We start from the raw sequence: 25917 nt of genomic DNA, 5'->3' as shown, positions 1-25917 counted from the left end.
TCAGGAAATCCTGTTTTCCCTAGTTTTCCCTAAGCACATTTGGAATTTTGAGATTTGGCTGCCCTCACAAAATGATTGCCATGGGAAGGCATGGCCAATCACATTAAACACATTTTGTAGAAAGCAAGCAATGGTACAGTGTGAGTTGTGGTGTGCACAAAAAGAATAAGCTTGCCCAGCTGGCTTTGGATTTTGCATCTCTTTCCCAGGGTTCATAGCCACAGATTTATTCTGGTAAGACTGTCCCTGCCATCAGTGGCTTCTATATGTGAAGAGACATACAGTGATGCCTCGCAAGACAATGTTAATCCATTCTGCAGAAATTGCTGTCTTGCGAAAATATCGTCTTGTGAAACCAAATTTCCCATAGGAATGCATTGAAAATTAATTAATGCATTCCTAGGGGAATTTTTTTTAAGGAACTTAAGGGGTAGGGAGCTGGGGAAGCACCATGGGAGGACTGGCAGGGGGTCCCCTCGCCGCAATCGCCGGCTTTGGAGGTCCCCCGCCAGCCCTCTGATGGTGCAGGAAAAGCCTCCGAAGTGCTGTAAAGTGGGCGCGGTTGGTTGTAGAGTGAAAAAGCCCCATTGGAACCATCGTTTTGCGATCGCTAAAGTGATTGACATGTTTGACTAGCAGAGGAACAGCAGTCTGTCTTTAGTCATGGCAAAATTGCTTCCTACACTTCACCGAAAGGGAAAAGGAGTCTTTGTCAAACAGAAATAAATTTAAAACGGACATTGTGGGTTAAGGAACAGAGAAATGTGGCCTCTGGAAGTGGTCTGCCCCTGCTGTAGCCCAGCCAAATTGGCGATGCCAGCATTCCCTGCCCCTGCCTGAGAGGAACGGTCTGCCTCAGAGACTTCGGAGGTTGAAGGCAAGGCCTCCCTTCTCACCCAGGTGGTTTCTATTTCAGAGGCCTTTTTGTCCCACCAGCTAGGATTAATTATTACAACTTTGCCAACCAGAACATTTTTGTTCTGTTTAGTCGTTTAGTCGTGTCCGACTCTTTGTGACCCCATGGACCAGAGCACGCCAGGCCCTCCTGTCTTCCGCTGCCTCCCTGAGTTGGGTCAAATTCATGTTGGTAGCTTCAATGACCCTGTCCAGCCATCTCGTCCTCTGTCGTCCCCTTCTCCTCTTGCCCTCACACTTTCCCAACATCAGGGTCTTTTCCAAGGAGTCTTCTCTTCTTATGAGATGGCCAAAGTATTGGAGCCTCAGCTTCAGGATCTGTCCTTCCAGTGACAGTAGAACATAATTTATTTATTTATTTATTTTCAAAGATTTTTAACCCTGCCTTTCTCCTTAACAAAAACACTCCACAAAAACAGATCGTGTCCCTTGGCTTTTCTAAACAAAACTTCCCAAACCTGATGTCATCCGTAAGCAGTGGCTGCTGTGATGGGAATTTAGTCCAGTATACAGGGTGGGATGTAGGGCACTGACACAGGGAAGGGTTTTTCTATAATTATTCTAAAGGGTTGTAGTCGTAACTTCCTCTTTATTTGTTAAAATAGTAAGGATGACGAAATTCATTTTAACCAGTGTCTCCTATAGGTTTGCAATATGCTTGGAGTTTCACCCAGCCAGAAGAGGCACACGAGTGAATTTGATCTCCCATGAGATCAGTTCCTCTAAGAACACGGCTGGGAGTGGGACTGAACACTCAGTTGCTCACCTGTTGGGACTAAAGCAGTTACGGCTGGCCAAATGAGTTCAAAATGAAGCTACACTTCTGCTTCTGTTGAGGACGCCTGATGTTGTGTACACTGTCATAGGTTCCCACCCTGTGTTCTGTCAGCCTCACAAAGCCATCATGAATAAATGCAAATACTACCGCTCTCTTTGTAGAAATAATGAGAACATGAGTCCTGTCTCAGTGCATTAAGATACACATGTTAACCGAAATGCCAGATAAACAGATTTAATTTAAGCATTAATCGGTAGAAGTATCAAAGCCTGCTGGTGACAGTCTGGAAGATTTATTCTGAAGACTGTTACACTTACAGTTAGTGAGAGTTCAAGCCAGAATTTTAAGCAGCAGCAAGCTCCCAATTTTAACTCTCACCAAGACTGGTATATTTTTAGTTCACAGTAACAGTTAGATGTAGAAGTGAAAGAATCACAGAGCCATAAAGCTGGGATTGCCTGGGTCATGAAGTCCAACTCCCTGACAGGCAGGAAATCTGCAACTAAAGCATCCCTAACAGATGCCCATTTCTCCTCAAATGGAGTCCACCGTCCTCCATAGCTATCTAGTGCTGAACAGGTTTTACTGTTGAAACATTCTTCCTAATGTTCCCCTTCCTAGGTGAAATCTCCTCTCTCATAATTTGAATCCATTATTTTGGATCCTTCCCTCTTGACCAACAGAAAGCAAGCTTGCTCCTTCTATGTGGTAGCCCATCAAATACTTGAAGATTGCTATCCTGGTGCCACTAGCTTTCTCTTGTCCAGACTAAACATATCCAGCTTCCTCAGCGGTTCCTCATACAGCTTTGTCTCCGGATCTTTTACCACCCTTATCATCCTCCTTTGAACATGTTCCAGAATGCTAAAACTGTGCTAGATACAGTGCTATTGTTTCCTTTGATTAGGACATGGTATTTCTGCTTATGCAGCCTAGAACTGTATTTACATTTTTGGCCATCTGACCACACTGCCGAATCATGTTATGCCTGTGATCTATTAAAGACCCCTCTGTGTCCTTTTCACATCTGCTTACTGCCAAGCTAGCTGCCACCCTTGTATCAGTGCATATGGTTTTTCCTGCCAAATATAGAATATTAAATTTTAAAAGTTGAAACTCATTTTTTATTTGTTTTGGTCCAACTCTCCAGTCTGTTTTAAGTCGTCTCTGGGAAATTCTCAAAGGTGATGGAGTCTTTGAAATCACTCCCGCAAGTTCCTTTAATACTCTTGGATGGATGCAGTGCCTTGGAATCACAGCCCTTGTGGTCCTTAATGCAGTTCCAAATCTCGCCAGGACAGGCAGCAGAGAAGCCGTCTCGGAGTGCATTTCCCTGGCAAGGAATCCGTGCCCTTGGCCCCACAGCCCTGGCGAAAGCTGGGGGTTTTGTATGTTTGCTCCCCCCCCCCAGGAATCCGCACAGCTTCGTTCCTGCAACACCTCCCTGGTCTCTGAAATGCGGCCGCTCTTCCGTCTGAGAGCGAACGGAGACCCTCCTTCTCTTCCACGTGTCGAGCTAAAACACGCGCCCACTTGAAAGGCGGAGTGCACGTGAGGCACCCAAAAGAGCAAAGACTGCTGAGCCGCGCTTTCTGTCCTCCGCCCCCTCTCGCTCGACCTCAAATACCATCATCCTTAATCATTGGAGCTGCCGATCATGGGGGCGAGGCACAATTCGCCCTGCCTCGCCCTGCTGTTACGCAAGTGGAGTCTTATTTTGCCCGGAAGGGTTAATCGGAAGTGCGCCTTTTGCCCGTGAGGGAGGTGCATTCTGACGACGCACCGCGTGGTGACTGTTTTGCGTGTGTTGGGAGAGGGGCCGGGGCTGGACTTGGAGCCCCCCCCCCCCCCCGCCGCTTCTCCGGCGCTTTGGAGGAAGGCGTTTCTCGCCCGCGGTTTTATTTCCTAGCCACGCGCAAAGGAAAAAAGGGGGCGAAACCGCTTTTCGCCAGCCCGTCGCCGCCGTTGGGGGGAGTCCTGTGGCCGCCGCCCCCCCCCCGCGACTGGGCGGGACTTTTTGGCGCTGCTGCCGCGCGCGGGAAAGGCGGCTGGGCTGGGCGGGGAGCGTCGGGGGGGGGCGCAAGGAGGACCGGCATGGAAGCGGAGCAGGCGCCGGGCGGGAAGCCGCGGAAGGCCGAAGAAGCGGCGCGGAGCCACCCGGGGCAGGAGGTGAGAGAGGCTGCCGCGCTCGTCCCCTTTCCGACGCACCGCGACGCGCACAGTGTTGGCTCCAGGTTGGGGTTTCTGGCTGCGCCCCCTCGCTCGGCGACCCGCCTGGCTGGGGTTCCCCCGCGCGGTGCTTTGCGCCTGCGAGTTCACGCGAGGGACGAGCAGAGAGCGGCGGTGCGCCCACGTCGGGGTTTCTGGCGCCCCGCGTGGGCAGACCTGCTGCAACCAAGCGGAAATGCACTCTGCATGCGCACAAAGGCACCGTTGATGCATTCGCGTCGAGGCGCAGGTTTTCCTGGGGATGTTGGCCTGGGAGGACCAACCCCCCCCCGGGTCGAGGTTGTCTTAAGGAGAGGGGAATGGGGACATCCCGCACAAATCCGAAAAGGTGTCCCGGGCTGGTTTGCGGGGATGCCGGGCATCGGACTTTGGTAACACAGACTGGATACAGACTGCAAGCCAGGAAAGGCGTTATATTATTAAAGCAGAACTAAAGTTATGAGATTGTGTGAGAGGACAGTACACATGTGTTTTATTGATTTGTAAATGTGTGCAAAATAAGCCACACATAATAACCCAAACTTGTACCACATTACAAACTTTGGGCTGTGCAGTTCCAGTTAAAAAAACAAAACTGATTAATCTTTTTCCACTTCCAATAGCAGTGTCTCATTTCTGGTTTTGGCCACTGTGCATTTTCCCCACAACCCTTGGATCTCGGACCACTGGATAATACTAATGCTTCCATTTTGCATTATATGTGATTCACTGATCTGTTTAAAATCTGGAATGCAGACAAGATCCCGGTGGGGGAACTGAGGCTAAGACAGAGAGTCCAAATTTCCCAAAGTCTCAGTCTAGTAGCCTAATTGTCCTATTGTATATTTCAGTTCAAATGCTTACAGGCTGTCAGGACTAAACCAGGTTATGTTAGGTTTGAGGGACCAGAAGTTTTATAGAAATTTTTCAGAAAACTAACTTCAGGGAGGAGGAAAATACAAGGCCATTAATGCAACTAAACCTACTTGCATTAATGACAGTATTAATTTGACATGTTGTTGAATAAGATGTCTTAGGAAGCAAGTCCTAATGTGTTCAGTGAGACGATCACCCTTGTGAAGGAGTTAGGACTGCAGTCTTGATTCCTCCAGGCATGGCTGGAATGACCAGATAAAATACAGTAGTGCCCCGCATGACGACGATAATCCGTTCCAGGAAAATCGCTGTACAGTGAAATCGTCATCATGTGAAAAAATCCCCATTGGAATGCATTGAAAACCGTTTAATGCATTCCAATGGGGAAATACCTCATTGTCCAGTGAAGATCTCCCATACAGAACCACCAATCAGCTGTTTTAAATCGCTGTCTTGTGAAGCTTCTGTCCGGAAAACACCCATTTTGTGAAGGGAAGCCATCCATTTTGCTAAGGGAAGCAATTTTGCAGATCCAGAAAAATCGTCGTTTTGCGAACAAACAGTTCGCGAAGCAAGGACCTAATCAACTTCAAACCAAAGTCTCCCATAAGAAACATCTTTTTGCAATCGCTAGAGCAAAACAATGTTTCCTGTAGAAAAACAGTGCATAATGCTATGTTACTGTATTTTTCTTACATTTAAGGAAGAAAAAACACCAAAAGAAAAACCGAAGGCATGTCTTCCAGAAGGCCCTGTGAAAAGCAAGACTTCGATAAAACAAGCAAGAGTTCTTCTCAAGCGTCTGCCTTCCAAAAAGAGTGAACGCACAAGGCGTGTGTTGCCTCAAAAACGTCTGCTAGAACAATTTTCTAGCTCTGAAGAGTCCCCAGCTGCCGATCGCAAAGTCAAGAAAGCCTGTAACCACCCTTCAAGCCCCCAGATCAGTGCGGTTGTGTCGGAGGTTTCTCCTAGCCCAGGTGTGGTAGTAGCAGCTGACAAGGAATCTCATGTACCTGCTTCAGTTGTAGCAGCCAGCAGTGGTGATTTGGAGAGCGACGAGGATCTGGAGAGTGATACAAATGATGTAAGTGTTGCATACGTACACACATGCATGCCTTATAGTCAAAAGCCAATACAGTAGTAGATAGTGCAATACGGAACGGCACAGAAATATTCAGTATATAGTGTATATAGTGTTCAAAGCAGCACATACTATAGTAGCCTGATTCGCATGTAAGCCTGCTGATGTTGTCAGCCATGGACTCTAATCTTGAATGAAAAGTTCCCTATTCTCTCCCTCTCAGATTTCAAGGATCCCTAGGGATCCTTTTCAGCGTAGAGAATGGGAAAGAGAGCCTTTAATACCTCTGAATCCCCACCGCTGGTTCTGCTACCGGGATGGTTCGGGATCCTCAAAACCTGAGGAGGGAAGAAGTGGAATCGGAAACTTCATTTAAAAGTTTAGTTTCTTTAGCTTTTCACATGTGGAGCTGCATAAGCAAGGCTTCGCCCATTGTACAGAGGCTTGCATGGCAGGTATCTCGTAAATGTTTAAAATCACGGTGTTAGCAATTTGTGACAGCTGCACAAAATCTGGTCACTTCATTGGTGATCTTAACTGTTGGCCCTGATCCAAATGGAGAAATGAAATAAAATTCTTCTGGGAATTTTAGATGAATGGATAAAAGGAACTCTTGACGACGGTAGAAGGAGCGGTATTATAGGACATATCCAGCAGTTTCTATGTCTTCATGGTTCCAGAGATACTTAAAATTCCTGCATGGGGTAATCCATTTCTCTCCTCTGGGACCACAGAATGTAAAGCATTAAAGTGAGCTGAAGTTAAGTCTTTTCTAAACTTGGGAAATGATAAATTAACCAGGAAAGTACAGTGGTGCCCCGCAAGACGATGTTAATCCGTTCAATTGAAATAGCTGTCTTGTGAAAACATCATCTTGTGAAAAGCGTTTCCCCATTGGAATGCATTGAAATGCTTTTAATGCGTTCCAATGGGGAAAATAGTTGTTATTTTGCGAAAATCTGCCATAGAGAGGCCATTTTGCGAAGCGCCGATCAGCTGTTAGAATCGCTGTCTTGCGAAGCATCGGTCCCGAAAACACCCGTTTTGTGAGTTGCGGACCTATCTGTGAAAATTGTTGTCTTGTGAAGCATCGGTCCCGGAAAAAATACCTGTATTGCGAAGCACAGACCGAAACATCATCCAGCGAAAATCACCCATAGGAAAGACTGTTTTGCGACGCGCTATAGTAATTGCAAAAAGTCATCGTCATGGGGCTTCGTCATTATCTGAGGTCATCGTCTAGCGGGGCACCACTGTAGAAGGCATAAATGTCTTTTCACCAAGAACACAATATTTTAGTAAACAAGTTTTAAGTGGTCTTGTAATTCCATGTCCCACATTCTTTGCTTCACAACTGGTTTGGCTTTAAAGTAGTCAAGAGCTACTAAAGTGGAAGAGTCCCCCAGAGACAGGAATTTCTCAGACCGCTGCCTTTTCCATGTTGACTGGAAGGTATCTATTAAAGCAAGTGGTGAAAGTGTGTTACTTACTGAAAGAATTATATTTTAAAATAGCATGCTTAAAGCATTGCTTCAGATATTGAGACTTTATTCTTGTGAGTACTTTACTTAATAATTTGTTTTCTTTGTTGAAGGAGGAAGAATCCAAGGAGTTATCAGCTTATGAGAGGAAGAGACTAAAGAATATTACAGAGAATGCTAAATTTTTTGCTTCTTTGAAGCTGTTTGAGGTTTGTTGCCATTTATTTTCAGGATTAGAATAACAGTTGCTGACACTTAATGTTCCTCCAGTTTTCCTCATTACCTGTTTCCAAGAAGTCTGTATTAATTAGGAAATCCATTTGCAACAATATTTCTACAACTGGTGTATATCACAGCATTCATAATATCTCTTGTAATGCCAAGGGGTATTTTATTTAAAACATTTTAATAACAACTTTTAATTAAACATTTCTAGGGTGGGTGTTTTAGAGCAGGGTATAAATCAGAGTGAAACACTAGAACTGCAGTTAACTATAAAAGCAGTTTGAAAAACAATTGCAGGAGAAATAGAAATAGTAGATTCAATTTGATCGAATTCTATGTCCCATTCATGGCTTCTTGAAATGTTGAGGATCTACAAAATTGATAATAGAAACTCATAATAAGGTAAAGGACAAAATTAAGGTGCAGAGACCTCCTCTCCAATAATATTCTTATTAGAAGATATATTTTTCATGTTGTGTATTAAGTTTGTTGTCATCCTGCCTTGGCTTTAAATCCCCTAACTAGACAACTCAGTGACAGCACTGCAGGCTACAAACTTAATTACCACAAAAAAGGGCCTTGATGTTTCACGCTTCACGTATATGAACGATATTAAGTTGTTTGCAAGCTCTTCTGAGAAAATGAATTTTGGTTAAACCTCCTTGAGTCTTGCAGTACAAATATCAAAGTGAACTTTGATGCTGATAAATGTGCTATTTTCCACATGAAAAGAGGCAAATTCTCAGAGGGCAGTAACTATGAACTTGCTAATGAACAGTTTATGCAATGCTTAGAGGAGTAGAAAATTTATAAATAACTGGCATTCATGAAAATCTCAATATAAATCTTAGATAGGCTACATTCTAAAATGACGCACACCAAGGTCTCAGTAATTTCTTTCCCACAGGGACAAATCCTTTCGCCCTATGGGGTGTTATTAAAACACCCTCTTAAAAAGGGCTGAGGGAAAGCAATTAAACCTAGCCCTTGAAAAGGCAAAGCAATATCTCATTGTTGTAATTTGGTATAAGTAGTTAGCTGGCTTGGGGAAGTTAAAATTTAGGCCAAAACACAGGGGTGAGCAAGTCCTATCTGCACAAGCTGGAGAGTATTGAAGCTCTATATTTTGATATGTTGTATAAGTATTGGTTTAATGTTACCTTGAGGCTGTCTCAATAGGAAATCCATAGAGAAGCCTAAGATGTAGTTTTTCTGTAAATCCCTTATGCCATGAGCTGGCAAAGACATATTTCAGCAAATAATATAGGTAGCCACAGGTTATTGGGGCATGGACCACCTTTAGCCAATAGCATGTAGTCACGCTTGACATTCTACTGAGGGCATACCAGCTTCGAGCCACAGACCGGCTGAAGAGGCGCATCTTGGCATGGCGAGTAAGGATCACAATGTATTTGATAAAACGCTTTCAATGGAGGGGTTGAAACCCTTAATCCCTGGCAGAAGGCAGGATGATAAGCCTCCCTGCCAGGTTGCAGAATGGCTAATCCATCGTGAGCTACGGAGAGAGAGGAAGGCTCCGCGGAGCTCATGACAGCGGCCGAATTGTGAGGGGTCAGTCTGGCCCCCAGGGGGCTGGGCCCTTGTTATCTGCATCTGTGGGGAGATATTTGTAGACAAATGCGAATACGTACATCTCTAGTCTAAACTATTTGTTTACCAATTTAAAACAGATTCTAATGGCTGCTAGTTTAATTCTTAAAATTAAAAATCAGTGCATTTGCAAACATGTCAGTTTCACTCGAAAATTCGTAGGGCTTGACTCTTAATTTTTAGGCCTGACCTTTTGATTCACCTCTGCTCCAGTAGTGCTGGGAAATAAGTGCAATATAACAACAACAACAATATTGTTTTGGCAGTTAAAAGTCTAGTAGAATTGAAAGATAATAGAATTGAAAGCTCCCGTCGCTTGTCCCAGCTCCCGCCAACCTAGCGGTTCGAAAGCATGCAAATGCAAATAGATCAATAGGGACCACCTCGGTGGGAAGGTAACAGCGTTCCGTGTCTAAGTCGCACTGGCCACGTGACCACGGAAGATTGTCTTCGGACAAAACACTGGCTCTACGGCTTGGAAACGGGGATGAGCACTGCCCCCTAGAGTCGAACACGACTGGACAAAAATTGTCAAGGGGAACCTTTACCTAGAATTGAAAGATATTTGTTGAGCACTTAAGAAAACCATGTAGGTAATCGGGTACCTCACTCAAGGAATAATTCTATAACAATATTAATTCGGGCATTTTATTTAAATACATACTGCAGTCTTCCACAGAAAGATGCGCAGTAGCTGGAATCCTGTTGCTTATCATAGTAAGTAGAAACTGTTCCCCACTAAGTCCCATTGATTCAAATACGCATATTCTAGTTGCAACTTACTACACTAAGGAAGAGGATTAAAGCCAAGAGATCATCACTTTAGTTATAATAAAGTACATTAAAACAGTTACCAAATAAACCAAAATGGAAGTAAATAAAAATGGCCTGCTAAATGAAGTAATCATGGATATGGTGCACTGGTCAAGCTACTATTTAATTAAGTACTCTTTGTGTCCAGTGAATTTTCTTCATTATGTTCTAGTATAAGTAAATAAGAGAGGCTGTTCCATTTTGCTGACGGAGGGAGAATATTTTCATCCCTGTAATAGTAAGTAAGTTTTATTGTGCAGTTATAGACCCGTTCATACAAAGGTAAAATAGATAAAATAAATACATAATATAATATAGAATCTTGCTATAGCATTTTGCGCATTCTTATAGCTGAAAATAAAAACTTAGCCACTAACTGTGTAATTACAGTATTTGATTCTCTCCAGACAACAGGAATGTCAAATAGCTTGTGGGAGGTAGACCAAGTACATTTAGTCATAAGCGAGCCAAGATATCGAATGCGTTCAATCTTAGATAGGCTACATTCTAAAATGACGCACACCAAGGTCTCAGTAATTTCTTTCCCACAGGGACAAATCCTTTCGCCCTATGGGGTGTTATTAAAACACCCTCTTAAAAAGGGCTGAGGGAAAGCAATTAAACCTAGCCCTTGAAAAGGCAAAGCAATATCTCATTGTTGTAATTTGGTATAAGTAGTTAGCTGGCTTGGGGAAGTTAAAATTTAGGCCAAAACACAGGGGTGAGCAAGTCCTATCTGCACAAGCTGGAGAGTATTGAAGCTCTATATTTTGATATGTTGTATAAGTATTGGTTTAATGTTACCTTGAGGCTGTCTCAATAGGAAATCCATAGAGAAGCCTAAGATGTAGTTTTTCTGTAAATCCCTTATGCCATGAGCTGGCAAAGACATATTTCAGCAAATAATATAGGTAGCCACAGGTTATTGGGGCATGGACCACCTTTAGCCAATAGCATGTAGTCACGCTTGACATTCTACTGAGGGCATACCAGCTTCGAGCCACAGACCGGCTGAAGAGGCGCATCTTGGCATGGCGAATAAGGATCACAATGTATTTGATAAAACGCTTTCAATGGAGGGGTTGAAACCCTTAATCCAAACAGATGCCATACAACAACTGCGCAAGGATTTTATGCCTGACTATCTCTAGGGCCGCAGGTATCAACTCCCCACCCAATAATGAAATCGTCTAAGTAGTTTACTTGTGTTATTGGCCACCTGTACTGCTGTTTGTGGCACGACCAGGAGAGGGAGTGGGAAAACATAATTCCCAGATTGAATTTTTTTTACCTGTTCCAGCAGTTGGTCCTTGATAACCCAATCTTTGGTTTTACAGTGGTGCCTCGCTTGACGACAATAATCCGTTCCAGCAAAATCGCTGTACAACAAAATCATCATCAAGCAAAAGTAAAAAACCCATTAGAATGCATTAAAAACCAGTTAATGCGTTCTAATGGGTGAAATACAGTACCTCATCGTCCAGCGAAGATCCTCCATAGGGCGGCCATTTTCCGGTGCCTGTAAAGCGAAAAAGCCCTCCTAAACACAGCGGGGAGCCATTTTACACAGCGGGCGGCCATTTTGAAACCTGATGATCAGCTGTTTTCTGATCGTCGTTTTGGTTCCCAAAGCAGGGAACCGATAATCGTCAAGCAAAAAAAGCCCTTTGAAACATTGTTTTGCAATCACAATAGCAATCGCAAAAACATTGTCTTGAAGCGATTTTGTCATATAACAAGGTAATTGTCAAGCGGGGCACCACTGTACTATGTAAAGATAAAGGTTTCCCTTGACATTTTTTAGTCCAGTCGTGTCCGACTCTAGGGGGCAGTGCTCATCCCGTTTTTCAAGCCGTAGAGCCAGCGCTTGTCCGAAGACAGTTTCCGTTGTCACAGGGCCAGTGTGACTAGGGAATGTCGTTTTACCTTCCCACCAAGATGGTACCTATTTATCTACTCGCGTTTACATGCTTTCGAACTGCTAGGTTGGCAAGGAGCTGGGACAAGCAACGGGCGCTCACTCCGTTGCGTGGATTCGATCTTACGACTGCTGGTCTTCTGACCCTGCAACACAGTATTCTGCAGTTTAGCCCTCAGCGCCACCATGACCTACTTCTACTATGTAGAAGACCCTTATTTTGGTTTTGTCAAAATTGATTGTTAGTACATTTTTCCTGCAATAGCTCAAAAATGCACATATGATTCGTTTTAAGGCCAATTTCCGAGAGTGACATGAGAACCGCATCATCTGCATATAGTAGCAGGGGTACATTGATTTCAGCCAATTTCGGGGAGTGATATTCAGGAGCTAAACAACTTTTGGAGGTCGTTAAGATACAAGTTGAATAGTGTGGGCGCCAATATGCAGCCCTGGTGAACCCCCCCTCTTCACCCGAATGGGGTTTGACAGATTTCCATCCATTCCACATCTTACCCTAATTGTGGACTGCTCATAGAGACTCCTGATAGGATATAAAAGCCTTTTGTCAATTGAGGAAAAATAAAGCTTTTTCCATAAATTTCCTCTTGGAATTGAATCAAAGGCAGACTTTAAGTCTATAAAAGCTGCAAACAGGCTGCAAGATGGTTTAAAACTATACCGTGGTCAAAAGTGGAGTGGTTCTTTCGGAAGCCAGCCTGTTCGTGCCCTAAAATGTTTTCCAACTCAATCCATGCGCTTAGTCTTTTATTTAGGTATCTGGCATAAAGCTTACTCATTATAGAGAGAAGGCTAATTGGTCTATAATTTGAGAGTTCGTTCTTGTTCCCCTTCTTATAGATTGGTACCACTATTGCTTCTGACCACGAATGTGGGATTTGCCCAGTGTTGTTAATGAATGTAAATAACTGAGGTAAAAGGGGGGCCCACCAGTCTGCATTAGACTTCTAGGACTCTGCTGGAATTAAATCCAGACCCAGTGCCTTCCCAGATTTTAGATAGTCTGTTAATGACCTTTTCAGTCATTCAATTTGGAGGCCCAGCCAGCTATGTTCCAATCCCTGTAATATTGTGAGTTGAGTTGGGAAACTCAAGTTCTGGGGTCAAATTTGGCCCTTTTTGGAAACCCGTTAGCCTTCCAGGAACACCAGAGGGCCACGGTCCCTTCCTTGTGATTTCATTATTTGTTAGTTTCTTTGTTTTCATGTGTGTGTGTGTGTGTGTGTGTGTGTGTGTGTGTGTGTGTGTGTGTGTTCCCCCCCTCCCATTCTAAAATGTTGAAGGCCTCTTAAAGCTTAATTACTGGTAGGAAGTTATTGTCAATTTTGAGTTTTAGGTCCTGACTTGAGTTTGGAAAATCTGAATCAAGCAAATACAGTGGTGCCTCGCTTAGCGATTGTTTCGTTTAACGATGTATTCGCTTTGCGATGGGTTTCTTCAAGGAAATTTCCCCATCGTTTAACGATGTTCTTTATGGGGGAATTTCACTTAACGATGTCCGTTTTTGCTCATTTAAAAGTGTCTTAAAATGTTTGAAACCTGTTTTAAATGCTTGGATTCGGTAGTGCACCTTCTGAAACATGTGCAAACTTAATTTGTTTTTGTTCTGAGTCTTCGTTAATTTTTGGTGATTTTTTGTTTTCCCCATTTAAATCCATTGAATGGACCAAATTAAGTTTGCACATGTTTCACAAGGTGCACTACCGAATCCAGGCATTTAAAACAGGTTTCAAACATTTTAAGACACTTAAAAATGAGCGAAAACAGACATCGGAAAGCCATTCAAAAGCACTGAAGCTGGCTTCAGTGCTTTTGAATGGCTTTCCCTTGGGGGAAACATTGTTTCACTTAGCGATGTTTCCTATGGGGATTTTCGCTTAAGGATGGCAATCCATTCCCATTGGAACGGATTAACCGGTTTTCAATGCATTCCTATGGGAAATGGTGTTTCGCTTAACGATGTTTTCCCATAGCGATGTTTTTTTGGGAACCAATTAACATCGTTAAGCGAGGCACCACTGTAATGTAGAAATTGTTTGAAGTGGATATGTTATATATATGTTACATGTGATTTCTCTCACATACCCTCTCTCTGTCTCTCTCTCTCTTTCAAGTCAGCTGCAAGACTTCGTGAAATGACAGTCAAAAGAAAGTCACATGGAATAAAAAGGTAAAATTACACATATATTTCAAGTGTGAACAACAAGATCTGAGACCTGGTTCAGGTGCTGTATTTATGTAGCAGATGTAGAACAAATATCTTGACTTTTAAAGCCATTGCACAAGGAGATACCCAAAATCCTTTTGCACAAGCGTGAGCTAGATTTTCCTAATGGAGGATCCTGTCTTACGGGCACTGTGCACACAAGCAGAAATTCTGTGTTACTGTGTCAGTAGAGCATTATGCTCTGCTTATAACCAGCAGGATTCAGATCAGAGTCTTTCTGAAGACCAAAAGGGTTTATTTTTTTAATCTTTTGGGCCTGCAATCAAATGTGTATGCTACAGGTAGAGGAAGAAATTCTAGAGATATTCAACCTAGTCATAATTTTAACACTGATGCTTTAGCAGTCATTGGGATGTGTTTGAATCTGCTTAATTAATTATTGGCTGGTTGGATAGTTCATAGAATAACATCTGAGTTGAAACATCTACAGTATAAGGCTATCATGTCCAACCCCCTGCTCAATTCATGATTCCAAATCAAAGCAGATCTGACAGTTGGCTGGCTAATTTTCTGTTGAATGTCTCCAGAGTTGGAATACTCACCACCTCTTGAAGTAATTGGTTCCATTGCCGCACTGCTCTAACAGTTAAGAGTTTTTTCTGACATTCAGCCAAAATCTGGCTTCCCGTGACTGAGCCCATTACATATCCTGCACTTTGGGATGATTGAGAACAGATCCAGCCACTTTTCTATACACCAATCTTTCAAATATTTGAAGACTGCTATTATACCTCCCCTCAGACTTTTCGTAAGACTAAACATGCCCATTTTTTCAGTCTTTCCTCACAGGGCTTGGCCTTCAGTCCCCTGATCATCCTTGTTGCCATCCTCTGAACTTACTCAAGTTTGTTGGCATCCCTCTTAAAGCTTGGTGTCCAGAACTAGACACAGTACTCTAGATCACTGGTTCTTAACCTTGGGTTACTCAGGAGTTTTGGACTGCAACTCCCAGAAGCCTTCACCACCAGCTGTCCTGACTGAGGTTTCTGGGAGTTGCAGTTCAAAAGCATCCGAGTAACAAAGGTTAAGAACCACTGCTCTAGATGAGGCTTAAGCAGTGCTGAATAGAGGGAAACAAGGACCTTATGGGATTTGGAGGCTATATATTTGTTAAGGCAGCCCAAAATAGTATTTGCCTTCTTTTTGTTGCCACATCACACTGTTGGCTCATATTTAGCTTGTGATCTACGACAATTCTAAGACCTTTCTCGCTCGTCCTATTGCTGAGCCAGGCATTCACCATCTTGCAACTGTGTGTTTGGTTTCTTTTTCCAAGGTACTTACTTCTCCCTGCTGAATTCCATTATATTGTTTTCATCCCAATACTCAAGTCTATCTAAATCATTTTGAATTTTATTTCTGTCTTCCAAGGCATTAGCAATTCCACCCAACTTTGTGATATCTGCAAATTCGATCAGCATTCCCTGCACTGGCCTCACCAGAGGCCTCTGGGAGCCCACGAGACAATGAGATATAACTGTCTCTTGATACCGCTCCCCTGCATCTGGCATTTTGAGGCACCTTCCTTTTAAGCCTGGAGGTTATACATCCCCATCATGGCTTGTAACCTGTGATGGACTTTTCCTCCAGGAATCTGTCCAATCCCCTTTTAAAGGCATCTAGGTGAAATGGCATCACTACATCCTGGCACCACAGACTAACCATATGCTGGGTAAAGAAATATTTTCCTTTGTGTGTTGTCACTCTCCCGACACTCCATTTGAGTAGATGAGCAGGTGGTTGGACTCAATGGCCCCTTCCAACTCTATTATTCTGTGAATCTGTCTGTGAGGAAAACTAAAACTTTGTAGGGTTTTAGAGAATTAAAAATATGGTGTGTTTTTTCCGCCAGAGTTAAGCCTTCAAAGAAAGAAGCTTGTCGAAGGTCCTTGCGTTTGCAAAGAATAGATCCCACAGGTGCTCCCTTGCCAGAAACACCAGGACATACAGAACTTTCCGTTGAAGAACATGTAAGATAACAAGCATAAAAGGGGAGAACTGCAGCTTAAGGCCCTCTTGTCTGTATTCTTCATTTTGAAATTCTCAAGCTTAAGTGTTCTTAGATATTCAGGTAAATTCTTAAGTATTTGGGTAAATAGGTTTTCTCCTCTCTTCTGCATTCTCTCTGAACATCCTTAGGCTTCCGTGCGCTCCTGACTGATAATTTGGATAGTCCAAGAGAGTCCTAAGAACCTGGTCTTGAATAAGACATTTGGCTGCACAAAGTGAAAGGATGGGGGAGCAAAAATAAATTAAATAGTTCTGTTTGCTACTATTCTGCAGAATATAGTGATCGTCAAGATGCAAATCAAACCCACTAATTTTGCTGTTCTTTCTCATGAAAGCCCCATTTGCCACCTGGACCTCTTCAGATGATACCTACAGATCAAGAAGAAAGAACTGAGGACATTGAAGGATTCTTGGATATGTGGGTGAAAATCAGTAAGGTATTAAAAAGAGTTGTTTTGATCTTGAGCAAGTTGATTTAATTCACTGCCTGCACAGTAATGCATTTTTGTGTTCTAACCTATGATACAGGTAGAACCCCAGAAGACTGAGAAAACTATATGTAATTTAGAAAGGTAATTAGAAACTATTTTTTTCTTGGCATCTTTAAATTGGCTTCAATTTTTGACACTAATGTGAGAACTGTTTTGGCCTAGTTACAAGGCTAGACTGCGTGGAATGGTCCTCAGAGAAGATTGTGTAGCAAAAGTAGTCAAAACTCGAATTTATTCTGTGGCTGTCCATCCATCTGAAAGCAGAACCCTGGTAGCAGCAGGAGACAAATGGGGGCAAATCGGTCTCTGGAATTTGGTAAGCAGTTCCTGTTCTGTGGCTTTTATAGTAATGTTTTTTAGATAAGATCTGTAAATGGCAGATCTTTTAGGCAATCTGATCATAGAGGCCATTGATGTGACTGATTTTTCTCCACTACCATCCATTCTTGTTGACCCACATGGGGAAGTTGCAGTATTTTGAAACTGGGTTCGGTCTCCTCTGTAAATAGACATAAAATGTTCTGTTCCTACCTTTGACTTACAGTGGTGCCCCGCTAAATGCTTACCCCGCTTGATGATGAATCCGCTTAATGATGAAGTTTTTGCGATCACAAAACAATGTTTGAATGGGTTTTTTTCGCTTTGCGATGATCAGTTCCCTGCTTCAGGAACCGATTCTTCGCATTACGACGATCAAAAACAGCTGATCATCGGGTTTCAAAATGGCCGCCGGGTATACAAAATGGCTCCCCGCTGCGTTTAGGAAGGCTTTTTGGTAAGATAGGGAGCAGAAAATGGCCGCCGTTATTCAGCCCATTGGAACACATTGAATGGGTTTTCAATGCATTACAATGGGATTTTTTATTTCGCTTGACGAGGATATCGCTTAACAGCAATTTTGCTGGAACAGATTATCCTCGTCAAGCAAGGCACCACTGTACTTTATCTCTTCATTTCCTTCTTTTTTACCAGCTGAACTTCACTGTAAATTTTGCTCTTTGAGGTTTATGGCAACAATGGTATAGTTTTACTCCCGACTTTTAAAAGAGAAGGAGTATTGATGGTGTTATGTTTTACTTTTTAGGACAGCAGACTGGAAGAGCCTGTTCATTCCTTTGTGATCCACTGTCAACCTGTTAGCTGTATGTATTTTTCTCCATTTAATCCTGCTCATCTTTTGTCCCTGAGCCATGACGGCACACTTCGATGTGGAGATGTAACCAGAGCTGTCTTTGATGAGGTGAATATTGATACATACATTGTAGAGATTTGCAGGCGCTGATAAATGGGAAACCTTATGTGGTTTTTTAGGTAAGAGTCTATTTAGATGCAACATAACTGTTTACAAAAACTTTACAAATTCTAGCGTTCAGAATTCCATTTGTTAGAGTATGGAGAATGGCGTGGACCTGTCATGCAAAGTAGAATTTGGTGTGGATTCATCTGTCATCCTTCTGTCTTATTTAAGTTACTGTTCTAGATGGCAGAGAGATGGAAAACAAGAAACTCTTCTTTCCACTCTTCATTCAATGTCCCCATCTCTCTTGGCAGGGATCATAACATAATGCTATAGCCCCATCGCCAGCTGAAGATAAATAATAATCAGGCTGCTGTTGATAGAAAGATTCCTTCCTGAGACCTCAGAGACAGTAATAGTCGGCCAGAGTGCACAGGACTGAGCCAGGGGGACAAACAATCTGACCTAGTAGAAGGCTGCATCTTGACCCACACTTCAGTTTAAGCTTCTCAGCCAGAAAAAGGATGCCTTTGAATCCTTGTATGTTATACATACCGAAGTGGACAAAGCATATCACCATATTGGCATTACTTTCAAATGAATTTTGACATAGCATGTAGTAAGCTATATATATATATATATAGTATACTGTATATTGTGTAGTTAGCTAAACTGCAGCTCTGTCTCATTTTCAGGTGTACAGAAATGAGGATTACAGTCTTTCCTCGTTTGATTTCCTGGCAGTTGATGCCTCCACTTTGGTAGTGGGAATGTGGGATGGAAGGATAGCCATCGTGGACAAAAGAACACCTGAAAATTCAGCTGAGATTTTTGCAGATCTTAATTCTGTGACGAGGACTGTCCATGTTCATCCAGTCAGCAGATATTATTTCATTACTGCTGGGGCAAGGTAGGTGCATTTTTGTGACAAAAGTGATTCGAGCTGTGCATAATGAACGGGAGGTGCAGCAGTAACAGTGTGAACAAAGGCTTCCTGTTAAGAGCGGTCGGAGTCCAACATGGCAAGACATTCTCTAAACTTTAGGAACAAAGGACTCTGAAAATCTGGTGGTGTTCAATGCAAGCTAATGCTCCTACCCATTGACTCAAATCTCAATTCAAATTTCTTATGTCTTTTTAAAAAAATTCTACCACATAATTACAGCAATCCAAAAATATTGAGTACGTTTCTAGGTTTTTACTTTGCAAATGCTTTCTTAAAAATAGCATGAACTTCTTGTGTTGATGATTTCTGGTAATTTGACTGCAAAGTTAGATAAGGCATTTATCTAATAAGACATTTGTCTGTTTATTTAGGGGAGGAAACCCTGAACTTGATTATTTAAGGGAGTACAATCCTGTCAATACTAGAAGTGCCCCACCCTCCAGATCAAATGACTTAACCCGCCCACAGCATTCAATTTAGTCATGCTGAAGTTAAATGGTTGGCTCTCATCTGTAGCCACTTCAAGACCTCTGTTAAAGAGTTCTGCAGCCTCACTAGGACATGTATGGTCAACCCTTGACTTAAAAATGGCCCTAGTTGCAAACATTTTGACTTGCAAACCGCTCTGATAGAAAAATATTGGCTCAACTTGCAAACTTAGATTCGAGTTACGAACTGAAAAAACCATGCGGGAGGTGAGGAAAGTGTGAAATTTGAACTTTCAGTTAAGCGTTGGCCAGTGAAGAGGGTGCCTGTCTGCTTCCTCGCTCTTCCCAGTGTTTTGAGAGTGGATTTGGAGACAGTCTTCAGACTGCCTGGTATTGCCTGGTACAGTGCTGTATGGACTGTATTTACATTTTTTGGCTTTTTAAAAAAATTTGATTTTTCAATTTTTAAAAAGTGTTTCCTCCCTCCTTTGCTGCCCCCTTTCTCCCCAAAAGGTGCTTGTATTGATTTGTTTTGATTGAAAATGTGCTTTTCAAGGTGATCTGTTGTCTGAAAGGTGCTTGGTTTTTCCCAGAAGGTGCTTGTCTTGGCTGTAAAGGTGCTTTTCAAGGTGTTCTGTTGAAAAGGTGTCTGTTCCCTCCTTCCCTCCCTCTTTTCTTTCCTTTTTTTAAAACCTAAGTCATCTTAGGTTAAAAGGAAAAAAAGAAAAAAAATCTGCCCCTAGTGGTAGGAACGGATTAACCGGCTTTGCATTAGTTCCTATGGGAACTAACGCTTCGACTTACAAACCGCCCCTCGACCTAAGAACCAAAAACAGCCGGAATGGATTAATTGGTTTTCAGTGCATTCCTGTGGGAAATGCTGATTCGACTTACGAACTTTTCGACTTACAAACTTCCTTCTGGAACAGATTAAGTTTGTAAATTGAGGGTTGACTGTAGATGGAAAAGAGAAGAAGAAGCAGAATCATCTGCATACTGCTGACATTGTAATGCCTAACTCTGAAAGCATTTCACTGTGGTTTTCCGAAGTTCACAGGTGCACAATGTTTTCAGGGCCAGAACTGTGTTGGGTGACCAGCTGGGCTGCATCCCAAAAAAGAGGACACATCCCAAAACACAACCATGTTCAAATCCTTTCAGATTCTTGTCCACTTTTTTTTCGTTCTAATCATTCTGTTTCTTCTTTGTTACTGTACTCACCATTATTTTTCATTTAGTTATTTTACTGTGCCTTCCTTTTTCTCAAGAATTCCATGCATCTTCATTATGCTCCCAATGTTCTAATTTACTGATTTTTCCCACTTGCTAAAAAATGCAAAACTAAGGAATTCTCTAATGAGAGGAGGTTAAATATTTTCTTGTTTTCCTTTTAACTTTCTTACACTATCCTCTCCTGAAGTCTGTTTCTCTCACACACGCATACACACTATGTACAGCATCTCCAGTAGAATCAATGATAATCTTCATGCATATCAAGACAATAATTAGATCTTTCTCATGTTCTTCCAAAAACTGTGCATGTTATCTTGGCAACTTTCCACTACTTCCTGTTTTCACACAGGACCTGCTCAAAACTACAAGGGGTTGCTTCTTTGTTCACTTCCCTCGCTGTTGTTTTTTTTTTTTGTTCATTGCTCAATTCAATAGTAGCCACTCTTGTTGTCTTGACAACAGGCTGTCTTTTGTGCCAGCCTTCCTCTCCTGGCTAACATGGTAATTTATCACTGAAAAAAAAAAGTTCATTCAGAAATGCAAAACAAGTCAAATACTTGCATTTTTAAAAGACATTGCAGCTTGCTGAAGCAAATGTTATAGCTTAATCTGTAGCATATTTCAGTGCAATAAATTCGTACCTGTCTCTGGGAGGAACCCAGAGGAAAATAGGTACAGTGGTGCCTCGCTTGACAACGATAATCTGTTCAGTTCAAATCGCTTTTAAGCGAAATCGTCATCAAGCGAAATTAAAAAACCCATTGAAACACATTGAAAATCGTTCAATGCTTTCCAATGGGCGAAATACCTCATCGTGCAGCGAAGATCCTCCATGGTGCGGCCATTTTCTGGTACCTGATAAGCGAGGAATCCGTCCTAAAAACAGCGGGGAGCCATTTTGCACGGCGGGTGGCCATTTTGTGACCCGCCAATCAGCTGTTTGGAAATCATTGTAATGTGAAGAATCGGTTCCCAAAGCAGGGAACCGATCGTCGTGAAGCGAATTTTCCCCATAGGAACATTGTTTTGCGATCGCAATAGTGATCGCAAAAACTTATCGTAAAGCGGATTCATCGTTTAACGAGGTAATTGTTAAGCGAGGCACCACTGTATCACCTGTTATCACTTCACCAGTGATGCCTTTTGTAGTGATGACAATGAAAAAGCAGAAATGCTGAATTCCTACTTTAGCTTTTTCTTTTTCACAAAAGAAAATCTGTGCCTTCCAGGCAGTTGTGAAGAACAAGTGGAGGAGGCAGGATTGCAGTTTGGGATTGATAAACAAATAGTCAAGGAACGCCTTCTTACTTTGATAAAGTTAAAATCTCCAGGGCCAGATGAATTGCATCCAAGAGTATTAAAGGAACTAGCTGAAGAACGCTCATAACCACTGTCTGTTGTCTTGAAGTTATAATACTGATTTGTCAGAACAAATCCTGCCAGAATAATCTCATCTAATTCTACCAGGGTAACCTTTCTGATAGATGACAGGAATGCTGTGGATGAAATATATCTTAACTCCAGCAAAGTCTTTAACAAAAAGTCCTCTGATAGTCTCATTAGCAAGCTAAGTAGTTGTGGACTTCACAGAAGAACTGCCAGGTGGATACACAGTCGGTTACAGGATCATACTCGGAGAGTTCTTGTCAATGGCTCGTTCTCAAACTGGGAGGAGATAAAAGGAGGGGTACCACAAGGCTCAGCCTGGGCCTGGTGCTTCTCAATATTTGTATTAATGACTTTTATGAGGAGGTGCAGGGGATGCTTCTCAAAAATGTGGATAACATAAAATTGGGTGGAATAGCTCATACCCTGGAAGACAGAAGCAACATTCAAAAATTTTGAATTTGTAAACTGCCCAGAGTAGACCTTTGGTCTAGGTGGGTGGGATAGAAATCCAATAAATAAATAAAAATGTATTGAGCAGCTCGGGCACTGGGGGCTGAAAGGAAGAGAATGAAATTTAACAGGAATAAGTGCAGAGTTCTATACCGGGGTGGGGGTGGGACAGACATATATGCAATATAAAGAATATGTGGAACAGTAATACTATGAGGGAGAGAGATCTTGAAATTGTAGATCACAAGCTAAATATGAGCCAGCAATGTGATGTGGCTGGAAAAAAAAAGGTAACTGCGATTTTAGAATGCATTAACAGGAGTAAAGTCCCCAAATTTCGTGAAGTACAAGTTCCCCTCTATTTGGCACTGTTTCTATTTGGTCTCATTTTGATTACTATATTTGGTTCCGGACGTTGCACTTTAGGAAGGATGTCAACAAACTGGAGCAAATTCAGAGCAGGGCAGTTGGAAACCAAGCCCTGTATGGAAAGATTTGGGCATGTTTTTAGCCTTGAGAATAGAAAACCGAGGGGAGATATGATAACAGTTGCCAAATGCTTGAAAGAATATCATGCAGAAAAAGGACAGGATCTGTTCTCAGTCACCCCAGAGTGTAATAATGTGTCTGAGGTAGAGGAAGCCAGATTTTGGTTGAATGTCATGAAAAATTTCCTGACTATTAAGAGCAGAATGACTATAGAACCAGTTAACTTGAGAGGTGGCAAATACTCCAGTGTTGGAGGCATTCAAGAGAAAGTTAGACAATAATCTACCATAGATACTTTAGAGATATTTATTATTATTATTATTATTATTATTATTATTATTATTATTATTATTATTATTATTATTATTATTATTATTATTATTATTATTATTATTATTATTATTATTATAATAATTATAATTATAATTATTATTATTATTATTATTATTATTATTATTATTATTATTATTATTATTATTATTATTATTATTATTATTATTATTTAAAATAAAAATACTGGTACAGGGTTAGGGAAAGGGAAGGATTTTTTGAGGAAAGTTGAAAATTGCAGGGTGTGTTAGGAATTTCGTATCTGTACATCGTTAATATTTCTCGCTCTACAATATTTGCTTTATCTAATTGTTCAATCCAGATGTAGATGGCTCCCATTTCTTCTTATCTGTGTCATATATCCTAGCTTTTAGTGTGTCTGTTAAAGTGTCCATCTCTGCAATTTCCAGGATTTTTTCCCCAAAAATCCGTCCTTCATTGGTGTCCTTGATGTATTCCAGTAGACAATAATCTATCGTATATAATTTAATTTGGGTTCCTGCATTGAGATGGAGTTTGACTCGATGGCCTTATAGGCCCCTTCTGATTCCCTTGTCCCTTGACTCCCATAGAGGAGACAGAAAGTCTTTTAGATTTTGATGAAAGACTCTAGAATATCTCTGTTCTTACTGAAAAAAAGGAATCCTTATATTAAGCCCTGCGCACCAATCTACATTTCAGGAATGTTAATATTTATGATGTTCGGCGCCTGAAGGAGAGTGGAAACAAGCCCGTCGTTTCTCTTGCGGGACACACAAAGAGTGTGGCTTCAGCTTATTTCTCTCCTGTTACTGGAAACAGGGTGGTGACAACTTGTGCTGATGATCAACTGAGGTATGTGAGAGTGTATCGTTTTCCACCTTTGTCACAACGTATTATTAACCTGCATAATTTGCTGCCATAGGACAATAAATTGGCCTTGAGCCGGAATGTCTTTAGAGGTGTATTCCAAGTAGAAGGATCAATGTTCGGTGTTTGCAGGTCTGGGTCAGTGGACTGGAACTCCCAGAATTCTGCCTGGGGAATTCTGGGAATGAAAATCCAAAAAGAAAAAGAAGAATGGCACATCCCCAGTGACCAAATTCATAGGCTTGCTGTATGTCAGAAGCAACGTTGCAGCACATAATGACACGCGAGTTGCATCTTTCCTGTTCGTTGATGTAGCTGGCAGCACGCCTGTTTCTCATTTAGTCCTTTTTAAAAACCATACATCTTAGCAGTAATCAGGACATGAGTCTATATTGCATCATAAGCAGTAATTAATGTCTTACAACATGAAATCTTGATTGCATTTTCATAACCACCTGGATTTGAATTGAATAAGAGTAGGCTACCATTGTAGCTTGGATGATTCTTTGTTCTTTAATCATTGTATTTCTCTTACAGGATCTTTGGAACGAAATGTTTAACATCTTTAGCCCCTCTTCTCACAACTATCAAGTGAGTAAAAAATAAGAAAGCTTAACAATGTGTTGCTAAGGTTTATATGTGATAGGAGAGACTCCCAGATGAAGAAATCAATCTGCAGTGAACAGAACACAATATTGATTGAGGCTGAATCATGTTCGTTTAGAGTCTGTGTATGAGTAGAAGTTAAGATCCTCTTGTTCTGTACAGAAATCCCACTTCTGCTTTCCTTTGCTGAATAGGCATAACAACAATACAGGACGGTGGCTAACAAGGTTCAGAGCTGTATGGGACCCCAAAAGGGACGACTGCTTTGTGGTGGGGAGTATGTTGCGACCAAGACAGATCAACGCCTTTCATGCCAATGGAGAATTGGTGCATTCCTTCTTGAGTGAAGATCATCTTGGCTCTGTTTGTTCTATCAATGCCTGGCACCCCACCAGGTACATTGTTGTGGGTGGTAATTCCAGTGGGCGCCTCCATGTTTTCAGAGAGTAAAAAAAAAAGAAAAAAAGAAAAAAAACCCTATTGGTTTTTACTGGTTTAAGAAGACATTTTGTCTATCTTAGAAATTTAAGTTTATATCTTAGGACAGTTCAGAATTAATATATTTGATTACATACCTTGAAGTGTTGTAGGTTTCCAGTAAGAGGAATAATTAAGGCTTAGTGTTGCAATTGCAGAAACCTTGTTTGCTCATAAGGATAAGCCAGTATGCTAGTGGAACCCTGGCTTATCATTTATAACTGTCATGCTACTACATCGTGTCTGATCTGTGCTATTGCAAAGAGAAGCAGCTGAGCAACCCACATACCTCCTTTGACCTTGGAATTCTGAGTGGTTTCTAAACAACAACTGGCTTTCCAGGAACAAAAGAAACAAGATTTCCAGCTTCAAACTATTGATGGAGCTTTGCAAGAGATCAGACCTTTGTGCTGGAGCACTTCCTCGCCCAAAGTAAGCCAGAATTTTAAGATTTGCTGGCTTCATATAATAGCAGGATGTGCCCCGGAAATTTCTGCATAGTTATGAGCAACAGGCATTGTCAAATGGTTTCAGTCTTTCATACAAGGATCACCAAGTAATGTTTAATGCAGATGTTAATTATAAATAGTATTTTGAAATGATAGTTTTAGTATTTCAAGAGTAAATGGCTTCTTTCTAACAAACAATTTCTTAATAAAAAATATAAAAATTCAAATGCAGTGATGTCTGTTGGAACCCCAAATAATATCTTAGATTGTGAAATTGGCGATTGCAAATTAGTGTTTGGTGTGCACACCGTGGTCTGTATGAACCTTTAAAATGCACACAATAAATGGTTTACAGTTATGCAGCCTTGTGTAATGGTGT

The 25917-nt window shown here is 41.7% G+C and overlaps 1 protein-coding gene across 1 annotated transcript; it reads left to right on the top strand.

Moving 5' to 3' along the window:
* The first annotated feature begins 3446 nt into the window (after nt 1–3446).
* Nucleotides 3447–25896, top strand: WDR76 (WD repeat domain 76). The gene is made up of 13 exons (XM_020812192.3): nt 3447–3862; nt 5481–5861; nt 7453–7548; nt 14042–14097; nt 16007–16124; nt 16500–16601; nt 16693–16736; nt 16818–16971; nt 17740–17895; nt 18588–18802; nt 23839–23991; nt 24544–24597; nt 24807–25896. The coding sequence occupies exons 1-13, from the start codon at nt 3788–3790 to the stop codon at nt 25060–25062; spliced, it is 1860 nt and encodes a 619-aa protein (XP_020667851.3). The 5' UTR covers nt 3447–3787; the 3' UTR covers nt 25063–25896.
* Nucleotides 25897–25917: the final 21 nt, after the last annotated feature.

The sequence above is a fragment of the Pogona vitticeps genome, chromosome 12 (genome assembly GCF_051106095.1).
Source record: "Pogona vitticeps strain Pit_001003342236 chromosome 12, PviZW2.1, whole genome shotgun sequence".
In the NCBI taxonomy this organism is placed as follows: Eukaryota; Metazoa; Chordata; class Lepidosauria; order Squamata; family Agamidae; genus Pogona; species Pogona vitticeps.
The sequence above is the reverse complement of the archived record's forward strand: the minus strand, read 5'-3'. Positions and strand labels throughout refer to the sequence as shown.

Coding starts and splice junctions, on each gene's coding strand:
- WDR76 (XM_020812192.3), top strand. CDS start 3,788: ATGGAAGCGGAGCAGGCGCCGGGCGGGAAGCCGCGGAAGGCCGAAGAA. Junction 16,737..16,817: donor ACTATATGTAATTTAGAAAG/GTAATTAGAAAC, acceptor GTTTTGGCCTAG/TTACAAGGCTAGACTGCGTG. Junction 16,972..17,739: donor AAATCGGTCTCTGGAATTTG/GTAAGCAGTTCC, acceptor TTTACTTTTTAG/GACAGCAGACTGGAAGAGCC.